This window comes from Micropterus salmoides, unplaced genomic scaffold, assembly GCF_014851395.1.
Source record: "Micropterus salmoides isolate LMB-PRFRI ecotype aquatic unplaced genomic scaffold, ASM1485139v1 Ms_hic_scaffold_17, whole genome shotgun sequence".
NCBI classification, from domain to species: Eukaryota; Metazoa; Chordata; class Actinopteri; order Centrarchiformes; family Centrarchidae; genus Micropterus; species Micropterus salmoides.
The window spans coordinates 17,322,504-17,336,378 of NW_024040817.1; the positions used below are offsets into that span (position 1 = coordinate 17,322,504).

Genomic DNA, 13,875 nt, shown 5'->3' on the forward strand with positions numbered 1-13,875 from the left:
GAATGGTTAATCACCCTAAAATGTCACATTCAACATTATGTATTCATCCTGCATTAAGATATGAAAGAAAGTACGTGTTTTAGATGTCCTTCTTATGGTGGTCTTTTTAATTACATTTTTGACAGTTCATAGCTTGTTAAAGATTTCAGGTCGCTTTCCCAAAGAGAAATCATGACACATCAGAAAGAACAACAAAAAAAAGGCCTCACATGTTCTCCTATCTCATTCGTCTTATAATAATGTTTTAAAATAAATAAAAGTACCAGCTCTTCATTTTGATTGCAAACATGGTCTTAAAATCGAAGCCAGCTACCATTTCATAAATCAAATATACTTTGGCTTTGGTTTTCTTAGAATTATAATTTTGTAGAAAAGTACAGAATGGAGTCTAAGCTTAAACATATGTATGATTTTTCAGAAAATCTGCTATTATACATTTCTATATGAATAATAAATAGAATTTCAAGTTATTCAGACATCCTCTGAAAATAAACACACCCACTAAGTGCTGTAGAACTCTTCTCTATATACAGTTTGCGAGCAGAAATTGCAGCTGTACACCATCCTGAGGGGAAGAAGGCATGGTGTCGACGGAGGAACCCTGACTGACAAGTGGTTACCACAGGGTCTGCATCTTGGCAACAAGGCGATGTCTTTCACATACAAACACACACACACACACACCCCTGCACATACTTTCACTCATGCATACAAACAAGGAAGGACACTTCCAACAAATTCATATGTGTGGTCATTCGTGTTGCACTTCACTCGCTGGGAGCTGAAAACAAAAAGAGGGGAAAGCATGTTAGGGGTGGCATAGACACTTTAATATAGATTATGTGACACTGTGCTGGTCTTACAGCACCGCTCACCTGGTGCCTCCCCCGTTCCGGGCTCTGGATCAGTCACTGTGGCCTCTGCATTTTCTGTTTTAAAAAGAAAGACACAATTTGTACATGTGCAACTACAAACAATCTTATTTAAAGGTTCAGTTCAACTGGGGTACTTAGGAGGTAAATTTAATTTGTGCAAAATGTACAACGTGTTACTTGTTATTCTGGATAATCCACGGCTTTCCTTAAGACTATTTCTTCCAGTTGTTCCAATGAAAACTGCTCACAGCAAAACGTGCATAATCCCGATAAACAGAGACATTGTTTCTGCAAAGACATCTTGCTGTCGAGCAGAAATCTTGGAGCAATATCTCAAAACCTGGGCGAATCAAACCAGAAACTACCTGCATGGCTAGATAGAGCTAGAGGTTTGTAATTTGGGAAATTGACCCTGTAAGACCAGTGCTGCAGATTTAGACGGAGTCTGCACTGAAAATTCAAATGATAATTATTGAACCTTCAATACCTTTAAATCCACAGGTGTGATATCCCATCAATCCCAAGGAGAAACACATTGACATTCAACCACATTTGTCATGACTTTTCTATTAAAGACCTGTGATTGCAGAATATTTACACCAAACCCATCTCAACCCTGACCACTAACAGATCAAGAAGTGGATGAGCTGCCATGTCTGCTCCCCTAAACCCCTGACACACGATCCCCCCTCTCTCTCTCTCGCCATTGGCTGTTAAACTGAGGCAAGGAGGCTTTGTGGTCAGTGGAAGCCCTATATGTGTTGGCATGCTCTAGTTTCTCTGTGGACTCAGATTTCACCTTAATGAGACAACGGTGACAACAAAGTGTTGGCAACACACAAACACTACATGCAGGGCTCTCCAAACAGACCTGTGGTCAAGCTTGAACTGAGGGGCCAGTCAGGCTGGACACCAAAGGGTCAAGATCAAAGGAAGACAAAGGTCAAAGAGAGTACTGTCTATTTTTGACTATATAAGGTAAATACTGTGGATAAAAATAAAAAAATCTGTATTTTAAATCAATTTAGCATACTCAATCAATGCCAAACTCTTAAGAAAACTATTATGCTTACTTTCAGCAGGAGTTATGGATGATTTTGCTGTATTAGACCGTAACCAGCTGGTCTCTGAAACAGCCCTGCCTCACCTTTAGAGGCAATATGCAGTAATCTATGGATGCTAAGTATTGTATTACTCCCGTTGCATAACTGTACAGTGTGTTGGCTTTGCTGTCCTGCATTACAGTTGTGGACACTTTGCATTATGTGTTTAATGTGAGAGGAAATGCTCCTTCCGTCTCTAACAAAAGAGCTGTCTTGGATAAACAAATTGCAACATGCAATGGCCTCCCACCATTTTGTGTCTGTGCTGACAACTTACAGAAATCAGGAGCTGATTCTGGGATCCATGAATCACGCTTGCAAGTTATCTGAAATTTCTTTTAATTGATTCATTCGTGGTAAACATAGGTAGTGAGATGGATCCCTAAATACTAACTAAATAATCAGATGTGTGACGTCTAAACACATCCCTGTGGCCACCCCGGTGTGTTCATTAAAGGCCAAAGTCATGTCTATGTGTTGTTGGATACCGCCTGGTTACCACCATTACAGTGGGACTATGGAGGGTCTAGGGAAAGGGCATAGTGGCAGTGTTCATTGGGTCACTATGCCAGAGGCGAGCTGTGCTCAGGTTAGTTACTGCTGGTCAAGTACAATTGTACTTTTTGTCCCTAATACGTAACCCCACCCTCTATGGGACACATTCATATTGTGTATACTTTTCTACCTATTGTATTGTTACAGATGATACCTAGTGAACCCCCCCCCCCCCCCCCCCCCAATCTCAGTGTGTTAATCTTTGAACATAGAAAGCAGTTGAAGATATAATATATCTTTGGATGTTCTGAAGGTTAAAATGCCCCTAAAATACTTTCCATGATAGAAAACAGCAAGCTGGTGAAGCATTGTAGTAGTAGATAGTGCATATATAGAAAAGTGTCATTTGCATATAAAAGCTCAGTATGAAAATGAAAGAATACATGCCAGAGTCCAGTATGTTTCTCTGCAGCTTCACTCGCCAAAATATTGGTAGTGAAGCTACATGTACGTAGAAATGGGCCTTATGGGGCTCTAAACTTAGTTTGTGAATGAAATTCTATTAATGAACAAAATTTTACCAAGTGGCTAAGTTGTTTTAAAGAAATGAAACAATTGTCATTAATCTGTCGCAGTGCTGTTCTTGACTCCAACCTACCTTGCTCAGGAGCTGCAGCTGCAGGCTCTGAGGCATTGGCTGCTGTCTCTGCGGTGCTGTGGGCAGCTTCCTCAGGTGCTGCTGCCTCTGCAGGTGGATTGGCTGCAGCAGGCTGAGGGTCCTCCTCTGCAGTTGGAGCTGCAGCAGTACTGTCGGCAGATGTTGCAGCTACAGCAGGTTCATCTGCAGGCTTAGCATCGTCACCGTCAGCAGGTGTCTGGTCTGGAATAGTCTCACTGTCCTCAGCTACTTTGCCATTCTCATCGGCTGCCCCTGTCAGGAACACATGTATTAACACAGCATGTGATCCAGACATCAGAAGATAGAACTACAAAGCTATTAAACTAGATCAAATTTACTATACTACTGTAGATCTGAAGTCAAATCTACAGAATTCATGAATCCCTCAATCATGTATTTTTCTTTACAATTTGATTGAGCGTTAAGACTGTTAAGTCAAGCACACCTGTTTTAATATGTCGCAGTATATTTGAATAAAAGTGCATGTTCCATATTGTTGCTGTTCATATTATTACGATTGAGAAAGCAAAATGTAATTGAATGTAATCAAGATGAGAAACATTATCACTTTTATATAACTTCTTGTCCCACAGTCACAATTCACCTTGTGAAGCACAGGTCCTTCATAACACAGTGGCACACAGTATGACACCAGGGGCAAGGTGGTTTTGTTTTCACTGGGTGACCTATGCTAAACATGCTTCTAATGATATAGTCTGCTTTGGGTAAAAACTTTCCTCACATGTGTCCATTATGTTATGTTAAAGTTTCCCACTTCACGGGTGCCTCCGTGGCTTAGACGCCAACCATGTCCCTGGTTTCGAGTCCGGCCAGGTCCTTTGTTGTACCCCTCTACTGTCTGTGATAAAAATGCCCTACAAAATACTTGGAAAAACCTCTTTACACTTCACATCATGGCAACACAGGAGAGTATTATTATTCATATGTGAGACACTTTGGGCGACACTACTGTGCTCTCAGGTTTCCATTGTTTTAATTGGCTTTATGTTTGTGTTGCCTATGTGATGGATACAGAGCTGACTCAATCCAAAGCCAGAGAGTTAATAAGTAACAAATCATTATGTGTGCCATGCACCACTGAAAACAATTAGTTGTACACTTTTCAGACACCTTTTAAAATTGAGACTCTATTTGCTCAGACAGCATGAGTGGAGTAACCTGTGAGGATGTACCGTATCTGTGGCAAAACATGTAGCTACATTTCATAGGTCTTGAGAGGAATAGACATTTTTTTAAATAATAGATATGTTTTATCTTGTACTTAAAGCCACCATTTTTCATACTTTGAGAATGGAGCTATTAAAACTAAGAGAATAAGAACAAGAGTCTTATGTAGGCAAAATGACTCTTAAAATCCAAGGATTAAACTCCAGTCTCTGACTGGCCCATGCAAAGCTACCACTTTCACCGAAATGGAAAAAAGCAATAAGACTGTGTGTGCTTCACTAGAAACAGAATTATACCTGTTCAACTACTCCCCCTTGAAATAACTGTGAAAAGAATCATGCTCGCCACATATCATTCACTTTACTCAAAAAGAGACCTCCACTGACACATAATTGGAAGCACAAATGGTTAATGATTGTGTGGATTATTGTTAATAAACATTAACAACCTCATACCTCACACAATTCCCTGCCCCATGAACCGGTGACTATCACTTCTTTGTAGATCTTTTTTTCCTGGAAGGATTTGCATCGCAGGTATTTGCATGGACCAGAGAAGTCTTAACCATTGACCTTCTATATTTGTATAAATGAGATGACTTTCCCAAAATGGGAACATTTGGCATGATAAAAAGATTGCACCAAGATGTTTCTTGGTTAACATTGTTCTTAGGCCTGCCAATAGTTAATTCTACAATATTACTTAGGTATGGGATGGCATACAACACAGAATAAAATAAAAAAGATTGGGATAAATGTTCTATCTTATCTTTTCTAGATACTTGCTGTTTTGTATCCCATCCCATTTGTCAGATAAAGGATTCTGACTTAAGAGTGATACTCTTTGAGTTGTCAGCCAACAAGTTATAAGAAGTGAATGAACCATTCCTTTTTTCTTGGGAAGTTGCATCAGACAAAGCCACATGCAAAAATAAGAAAACATCTTTAGTCTAAAATTTCCATCTGACCTCTAAGACGACAATAACCGGAACACCTCGCTGGTCAATGTCATTCAGCTGATAAACCTGGAGAATGACTGTCAATGATGATATACTTTATGGAAAGTCCTAGCTTAAACTCTCTTTTTTGCTTTGCACCTCTACAGGGAGATCAGGGGGGTCAAAATCAGCTGCAGGTCATGAGCTTAAACACACTTTTGCAGGGTCAGTGGCAGTTTCTCAGCACACTATATTAGTCTATACATTTCATCACAATCACTTATGTGAGCGTGTGTGCATATAATCCTATTAGGAATGCAAAGAGCAAGAGACAATTGCTCTGAGGTGGTCCCACTTAGTGAATATTTTACCAGTTTTTCACCTACATATTCTTTGAGCTCATGTCAAATAATGTTTAAGCAGGCAGAACTGCAAACAAAGTCACATTTGTTGTAATCGTACACATCATAGATTTGGCAAAAGTACACATTTGACAGCCTCTGAAGGTAAATTATTAATTCTGTTAGCACATAGTTATAAGTTCCTGCTCTTACTTAACACTGCTAAATGCAAACACAAGATCTAGTGTTGGTGTTTTACCTTGAAACGTGTGCTAGTTTACACCACAGTTGGGCCATCTCTGCCCCACTACAACAAAGGAGTGTCCACGGTGGCTTCTCCATTTCCTATTGAAACCGTAGCCTGTCACCAAATCTGCTTTCACTATCTCTCTCAGGGAGGACAGAAACCACTGTTAAATAATCACAATAAACTTTCCCATCCTGTCACTGTGGAGCTTTGGCTCACTAAAACCTAAGACATCAGATCCTGTAGCCACAGAAATACAATGATGACCATTTCCATGTAGACTGTCCTCCTTATCAGAGCAGTGTTCACTAGAGTATAATTAAATGGATGATGTGACCTTCTATGAGGTTCCCCGGCTTTTCATAGTATCTACTGTGATAAAATAACTATTAAAAGTACTTTCATACATTTGATTTCAATTATCATTTATAGACATAATCTGAGTGGTGTCATTAGCAAGCTGATATGTTACAGCCATTAACATCTCTAAAGTAAAGCCAGCAGTGCTTGTTCTGTGCCTTGCTGCTTTCACACTATACAACAACAAACATATTACTGTTATTTGACATGGAAATGATTAAACTACAGCATGTCAAACTTATTTTCAGATAGGAAATCGTTGCTTTCAATTCCCTGTTGACAACATCGCATTAACATGACAGCATTATTTTGTTAAATAAGCTTAAGCTTGCATTAAAAGCTACTTAGCTGCATATACAACACGTGTGTTATTTGTGTTTTCCACATATTTCATAAATGTATTTATTACACAACATATAGGCTTAGTGTAAAGCTTTGTGAAATCACCTGTTGTGCTGGCCCCGTTGCTCTCCTCGGGCTTAGCACTGGGTCGCGTTGTGTCTACCGCTGAAGTTTGGGAACTGGTGGAGCATCCCATCCTGCCCTGAGCACATAGAGGACTGGATGGCGAACTTCAGAGAAAGAAGAGGTGAGGAGAGGCTGTACTACTGCACTGATGACGTATCGCATCGATATCGTCTCTTGCATGAAGAGGACTCAACACTATGGACAGCGGAACAAAAAGACAGGCCGGTCTTCCTTTAGTCCCGTGCGTAATTGCGCATCACTGTTCTTCATCCAAAAATAACATAGTAAAGCCTCTGCAGTCGGGACCCCAGGTGAAATGTGGGCTTTTGTTGTGTACTGTAACTTAGGTTTCCTGGAGGGTGGCGCAGGAACAAAAATACATTATTCAGTCAGTGTGCAGTGGCCACCACTTGGGGCGGGGGAAGTGAACCGTTGCATTATCCTCTCCACCGTCACTGTTCCCTTAAGCAAAGATCTAAATTCATTGTTAATCTACTGGATCAGCGTAATGTCCAGGGGAAGTATGACAAAATGTGTAACAAATCTGTTCAGTGGAAGAAGCATTGGGATCCAAAGTGACAATAGAAATACTATTTTTCAATAGAAAGTACTGCTGTTGCTCTTACATAAGTACACACAAAAGACGTGAACAAAATTCTCAACAGCAAAATTCACTTAAAAAATCAAAAGTAAAAATGACCCATTATGCATCATAGAGTTTAGAAATACTGAGGCCAAGTAGCTCCTCCACCCCAATCTGCATAACTTTCTATTAATTTATAATTATTTTTATACTTCCTTTATTTAAATTTAAAAAAAACAACTGTAGGCCTATGTCCAACTTTCTCTATATGGTTTCTCTACATGGTCTTTGCTACTCTGCCAGGAACAGTGGAGGTTATAATTATGTAGCCTCTCCCTAAAGAAAAGAAAGCCCCACTATGTGTGACATTTCATTATAAAACGTAAACTGCACCTTAGAAAAAAAGGTATAGGACGTCCACAGTGGTAGCTACAGCACTGCGCCTACCAGAGTTTTATTAGATTGTTATTTTTGATAATATATAGGCAGCATTTTAATGTTGTAGCTGGTTTGGAGGGAACTACTTTTAAAAACACATGGGTAAAGTTTAATCAGTTATTTTGTAGCCTATAGGAAACCGCATGTTTTGTGTGTAAAACGGTAAAATGTGTAGATATAAAAAAGCTAAATCCTTGTTATTAGAGAAATGTGGGCTAATGGCTACGCCAACTTACACGGACCTTAATGTGTATGTATTTTACTTAATTTTATTCTTCTGTAGATGTTACTTGTATGCAGTTTTGTTGTGGTGAAATTTGTTAAATAAACAACATTTCCTTGCCTATGTTGTCCATATTGTGTTTTGTTAATGCTTGCTGTACACTACAGTTAATTTGTTGTAATTTACATATATTTCCATGTCGCCTAGTGTGTTGATTTAAAGATTTCTACCATCAGCAGTGAGTATTCTGCGCAGTAGTCGTTTGCGCAGGCCACCCGACAGATAGCGGCGCAGTGCACGATGGGACTTCCTTTCTCTCCGAGGCCATATTGGAGTTAACTCACAGTAAGACGAGCTCTGAGTTTTCACATAAAAAGAACACCGATATTTGTTCATTTTAACATTTTGATATTATCCAGACCTTAACGACAGTCTTCTCCTGCCCCCTTCTCGCCCGCAGGTTGGCCGGTACGGACTAAACTGCAAAAATGGTGGCTGCAAAGAAGACGGTGAGTGGCGTCGGCTCGGCCCGGAGTTCACACGCTGCTGTAGCGCGAGGCTAGTGCTTCACGTGTTTCTGTCGGGGCCTGCTAGCCAGCACTGTAGATATCCGTATAAACATGATGTGCACTTAACATGTATAGTTCTGCGTTGAATTATTGCGGCTGTATATATTTCAAAGCGCATGTTTCGACTGTCGCTCGATTCATTGCCGCCCATTCGTCTGTTTGTCGGCTAGTATGAGTAATGTTAACACCGGCAGTGCAGCTAACGTCAATGCTAGTTTGTCAACGTAAATGTGATAAGAAAAATGTGCCAACAATTTATACCAATTTACCAGCATATTTGATGTTCTGAACGTTATTATTCCCATTGTTGTTTTGCGGTTTGGTGTTGTTGTCACTAACTTTAAGTATGTGCATCTATGTTTGTTCAGAAAAAGTCCATGGAGTCCATCAACTCCCGTCTCCAGCTGGTGATGAAGAGTGGAAAGTACGTGCTGGGCTACAAACAGTCCCAGAAGATGATCCGTCAGGGAAAAGCTAAGCTCGTTATCTTGGCCAACAACTGCCCTGCGCTCAGGTATACAAAGCGAATTAACCCATTTTATACTTATGTGAAATAACATAACGTTAGTTATTATAACGTTAGTTATTTTTCATTCAAGTTCAGTTGTTTTAAGCAAGTCGTTACGTCGGGAGTTAAAAATATGGATATGGCTTCTGTGTAACAACAGTGCCATTAACAGGGCCAACCAGACATCCCCACTAATAAGAGTGGAATATTGAGAATATGGCATCAACTACTGTTGGAGGACCTCAAAGTATGATACCAATAATATTGATGCTTTATCAGCAAATTTCATTATACCTGGGACTACTTATTCAGTTGGCTAGCCCCATAACTTTGGGATTCTGGGGGAAAAATCATCTAGATGTTTTTCACCAACTTAAAACTATATTTTAAACCGTTTTATCAGTACTGTGTTCACAAGGTGGGTTACGCCAAAGTATATCTAGTGGTTAAACTGATTGTGTATTCTTTATTTTGGATCCCTTGTCCATCTTACTGTATTTGTATCTGCTGCTTTGATTCACATTTTCCTGTCTCTGCCCTGTCCAGGAAATCTGAGATTGAGTACTATGCCATGCTGGCCAAGACTGGTGTCCACCACTACAGTGGAAACAACATTGAGCTCGGCACAGCCTGTGGCAAATACTACAGGGTGTGCACACTGGCGATTATTGACCCTGGTGAGTACTACCTTTTTGTATTCGGTGCAATTGATTGAGTCTTCTACTCACAAATATTGAGCCTGTTCTTTGGCGCTAATTCAGATTAATGATGGAGTGGGCCCATGCCAGAATATTTAATGGGGTAATGGGATGTTTCCAACACATGCTTGAGGCACTGTAGTCTGGTGGAAAAATTGATGCAGGCATATTGGCCCTGGCAATTTTTGTGCCTGTTGGACCTGCTCATCAAGTAGTCAAATTCAGGGCTTGTAGTTTACTAGATGAAAGCTGTTAGTTGAACAGCCAGTACATGAACGCTCTTTTGTTAACTCTCTCAATGTTTAATTTATGAATATATTTGTAGGGTTATTAAATGTTGCTGTCTTATGCAGGGGATATAATTGGCTGTTTTTAGTTCAGTAATTTGTGTAACTAACTTATTGTTTTCCTCTTCAGGTGATTCTGACATCATCAGGAGCATGCCAGATCAACAGCAGCCACCTCAGTAGAGCTGTCCCCCCACCCTGTTGTTATAAATAAAATCGGTGTCAACATCCTGGTCATTCAATTTCTGATGGGATTCCTTTCCAGACTTTGGGTTGATGCAAAGTGTCCACCAGAGAGCACCAGTGTGCTCTTTAGTTTACTCAAATAAGGTTACCCCCTCATTTAACATTTTCAGTGTCAAGGTCTTCCCTCTTTCTCTGCAGAGTAGTTTATGCTATGTCAGCAAAAAAATAACTGGGTAAACGCAGCTTATTTTTCTTTAGAAGCTTGTGTAACGAAGGATCGGTTTTGTGTAAAGAACTCCCCACCCAACAGACACAGAATGTGTTGATGTTAAAATTGCACTACTGTTTCTTTGGTAATGGTGGTATTTTTTCTCATTTACATAAACCTTGGGGATGACATCGACCGTATTAGCTGCAGCCTGTTTACTGTAATCAAGTACTCAGAGGTATTAAAGGCTTTAGAGGGTAATGGCAGCATCTATAATACATGTTGAAGTCCTGACGCGCGTGTGTGTGTTTGAGAGTTAAGTGTTCAAAAAAAGTGGTTTGCAGTTTTGTTGGGGTTTTTTAGCGACAGATTAAAGAAAATGACTTAAAATTTAGTTTACCTTTTGAAGCCATCAAAAACAAACCGATGACCTGAGTTGTCTCAACTTGTATATTGTTTCAGATGCTTATGTAATTACTGTACAGTTCAACCTTTGAAACGGGTGTAATTTGCAATTTGAGTAATTTCAAAATCTGAATTCATAATGTTGGATCAAATTAATCGGTCTGGAAAAAAACGGCTACAACCAAAATACTAGTCACAATCCCAATAGTAGTTTTAGTTTGAGCCAAGTTGACTTAATATAGGCTTATAAGTCAAAATTGTGACTCAAATTTGTTTCTCCCAGTAATGGTTATTGGTCAGTTTTAAAATCCATCAAGTTGAGTGAGTTAAACTATTTGTTACAGATGTGGATATTTTTGAGAAAATGATGGCACCCATCTGTACACTACTTTGTAATAGAATGTAAGGTTTGTTTCAAATATTTTTTGGGAGCTGGTTTAGCAAGCAAATATTCTTCACTTCAGTTTTATCTTTCAAATGCAGTACTACGCTTGGATATGGGGCTGCATAAGTTATGTTACAACCACTGCAGCTATGAAAATATCAGTGTTGGGAGTGTTTCTTGTTTGTGAAATCATTTCTGGGTTCACATTACGTTTATGGGTTGAAAGCCATGTTTGAGCTGAGTGACTTGTTACATATATAACTTTAGAAGGGGATAATTGGAAACATTACTTATTACAGGTTGTAGTGCATTTCCACAGAAGTCACAGTGCTGCTATAATCTGCTCTGCTGCAGCTTAAGACTTGAGTGCCTTCCTGAAGGGCAGTTTTCTTGCATAGGTGGATAAAACCGATTAAGCCTTTCTTCTGTAAGTACGTGTAGATATCAAACCGGGGCTGATGCAGCTCTGTTTTTTTCAGCAAGGGGAAAACTTTTATTCCACAAAAATAACTGAATTGTAGTTGAGAAAACGGGATCTGTTCAAGGTCCACTCAAGGTTTCTCTGGAGGTTTTGATAATGATATGGTCAACTTCAAAGCCAAAAGAGTGTCCTAATGCGGCTCAGAATACTGTAAAGAGTTAATACTAACAGTTCCATGACAATTGACAAAGTCATCTGCTTATTGGGATTGTGTCAGCTGGTCCAAAACAAGTGAGTTAAGTGGTTCTTCCAAGGCCTAGAATGAACTGGAAACAAAACTGGCAGCTTATTCTACTGAAACTGAAAAAACAAAATGGTGTTAAAGGGGTACTCAACTGTTTTCTGTTTTTTTTTACATCAACACCATTTATTGGTCATGAACTGTACTGTGCAGTTGGTGAAAAGGTTTTCATTTCTGAGAAAAGCAGTTTGGTTTTGGTGTGGTATTTACCAGGCAGGGATCTAATGAAAATATCATATCAAACCGCAATACACATTATAACATAGGTAATGTAGGATCCAGTATTTGTTTGTAGCTTGACCCACAATAAGGATTATAAATCAACAAATCTCAGTGTCTGCTGTTTCAGTTTCAGTCATCTCTTTAATTTGTCTCTTGCAAATTCATGGGAGTTCAGTACTAAATTGTTGGAGTACCTATTTGACTTTTTGTACCCAGTTGAAGAAATTTGTGTCAAAATCGCACCGTCTTTTCGTACCCTTATCAATTTGTCAAACCCAAATGCTTAATCTACTGGAGTTAGTATCACATAAAAACATTTAACTTTGGATCTTGCCCCATATTCATCTAATGTAGATATTTACCTTTGCACCAAAAGATTTAAATTCCTTTGACAATACATCAAATGTTGTCATTTATAATGGGTTAATATGTGTGTTTGTTTATACTAAATCAAATGATTAGGAAGAACGACAATGCCTGAAAACCTGAATGCCATCACTGAAAGGTAATCATAAACTGGCAAGGTGTGATATTATACCATATCTTAATCCCACAAATGTCGAGATCAGATGTCACTATTTTGGGTCTAAGTTTGAAACTCTGACCTTACAGGCGGGCCGGTGAGTCCACCCAGAGATTTAAACTGTTCATCATCCATCAAGTGGTTTGTCCCAGTTTTTCAACTCACTGCTTCCCTAAGCCGTTTTCTTCATTCTCAATTAAATTGAATGAAATCATCCCAGATGATCTGCTCACGTGCAGGGAGCTGCCCTACACCAAATGAGGACATACTCAAAAGAGGTTGCAGATTAAGATTTGAATTAACAAACCTGTGAGGGACCTTACAGCATCCTCCAGCACTCTACATATTTTGGACTACTGTCCATTTCTTTACTATTTTTATCTATGTTGACTGATTTCTTTCTTTCTTTAATTTATTTCCAGTTATGTAGAACAAAGTCCAAGTCAATCAAAAATCCCAAACAAAAGGCAATAGATTATCAGGCCATGTTGGTCAATAGAGTAAATTCAGTATTGAACCTTTCTCAATATAGCAACATAAACTGAAGTGCTGAGTGGTATGCGCCCTCAGAGGTCGTTTACTGAGTGCTGTGTGCTTCTCACACACATTATTGATCATACACTCATCTCTCATGGTCTCAGGGGAGTGTCATAAGCAGACAGAAAAGTACATACATCAAACAGTATTATATACTTAAGGAACCCATTTAGTAGATGTATTACTGGGTAATCACTCTAAAGTATCTATAACTCTACTCACATCCTGTCTGCTTTAGGGTAAAATGTTTTAATTTATTAAGAGGAGAATTTCAATGCTACCCAGGTCATACAAAGTCTGCTGACAGATTTCGCAAAACCTCCCTTTGGCTCGTGTCCTTGTACAAATATATCTCCCCTTTTTTTTTAAGCCAATGTCTTTGTGCAGCTCTCTATCTGCATCCAACAAGCATTTCAGTAAGAAAAGAGACAGAACGTGACCCACTTGTTTGTTCCGCACCCCCCCTCCCCCTCCCCCTCCGCCTCCGCCTCCGCCCTGTCCCAGTGGCAGAAAGTAGGTGAGCGTGTCTGTCTGGTAGCCCATACTGTAATGCCCAACTCCATTTTGAGGCAGGCACGTAAGTCCTTGCTGATCTGCCAGCTGGTTTGTCCCCACTGAGGGATACTGAATTCCTGAGGGCAGCAGGGCGCACACACATCAGCAAGACACCCATTTCTTGAATAGTCAT

The 13,875-nt window shown here is 39.6% G+C and overlaps 2 protein-coding genes across 2 annotated transcripts; one reads left to right on the plus strand and one right to left on the minus strand.

Moving 5' to 3' along the window:
* Positions 1-89: 89 nt before the first annotated feature.
* On the minus strand, positions 90-7,052 carry si:dkey-284p5.3 (uncharacterized protein LOC557830 homolog). Its single transcript, XM_038724817.1, has 4 exons — positions 6,673-7,052; positions 3,132-3,404; positions 876-929; positions 90-781 (listed from the first exon to the last, which is right to left on the minus strand). Exons 1-4 carry the CDS (start codon positions 6,761-6,763, stop codon positions 768-770), a joined length of 432 nt encoding a protein of 143 aa, XP_038580745.1. The 5' UTR covers positions 6,764-7,052; the 3' UTR covers positions 90-767.
* A 1,124-nt stretch (positions 7,053-8,176) lies between these two features.
* On the plus strand, positions 8,177-10,239 carry rpl30 (ribosomal protein L30). Its single transcript, XM_038724600.1, has 5 exons — positions 8,177-8,282; positions 8,398-8,446; positions 8,875-9,020; positions 9,561-9,691; positions 10,130-10,239. Exons 2-5 carry the CDS (start codon positions 8,426-8,428, stop codon positions 10,180-10,182), a joined length of 351 nt encoding a protein of 116 aa, XP_038580528.1. The 5' UTR covers positions 8,177-8,282; positions 8,398-8,425; the 3' UTR covers positions 10,183-10,239.
* The last annotated feature ends 3,636 nt before the right edge of the window (positions 10,240-13,875 follow it).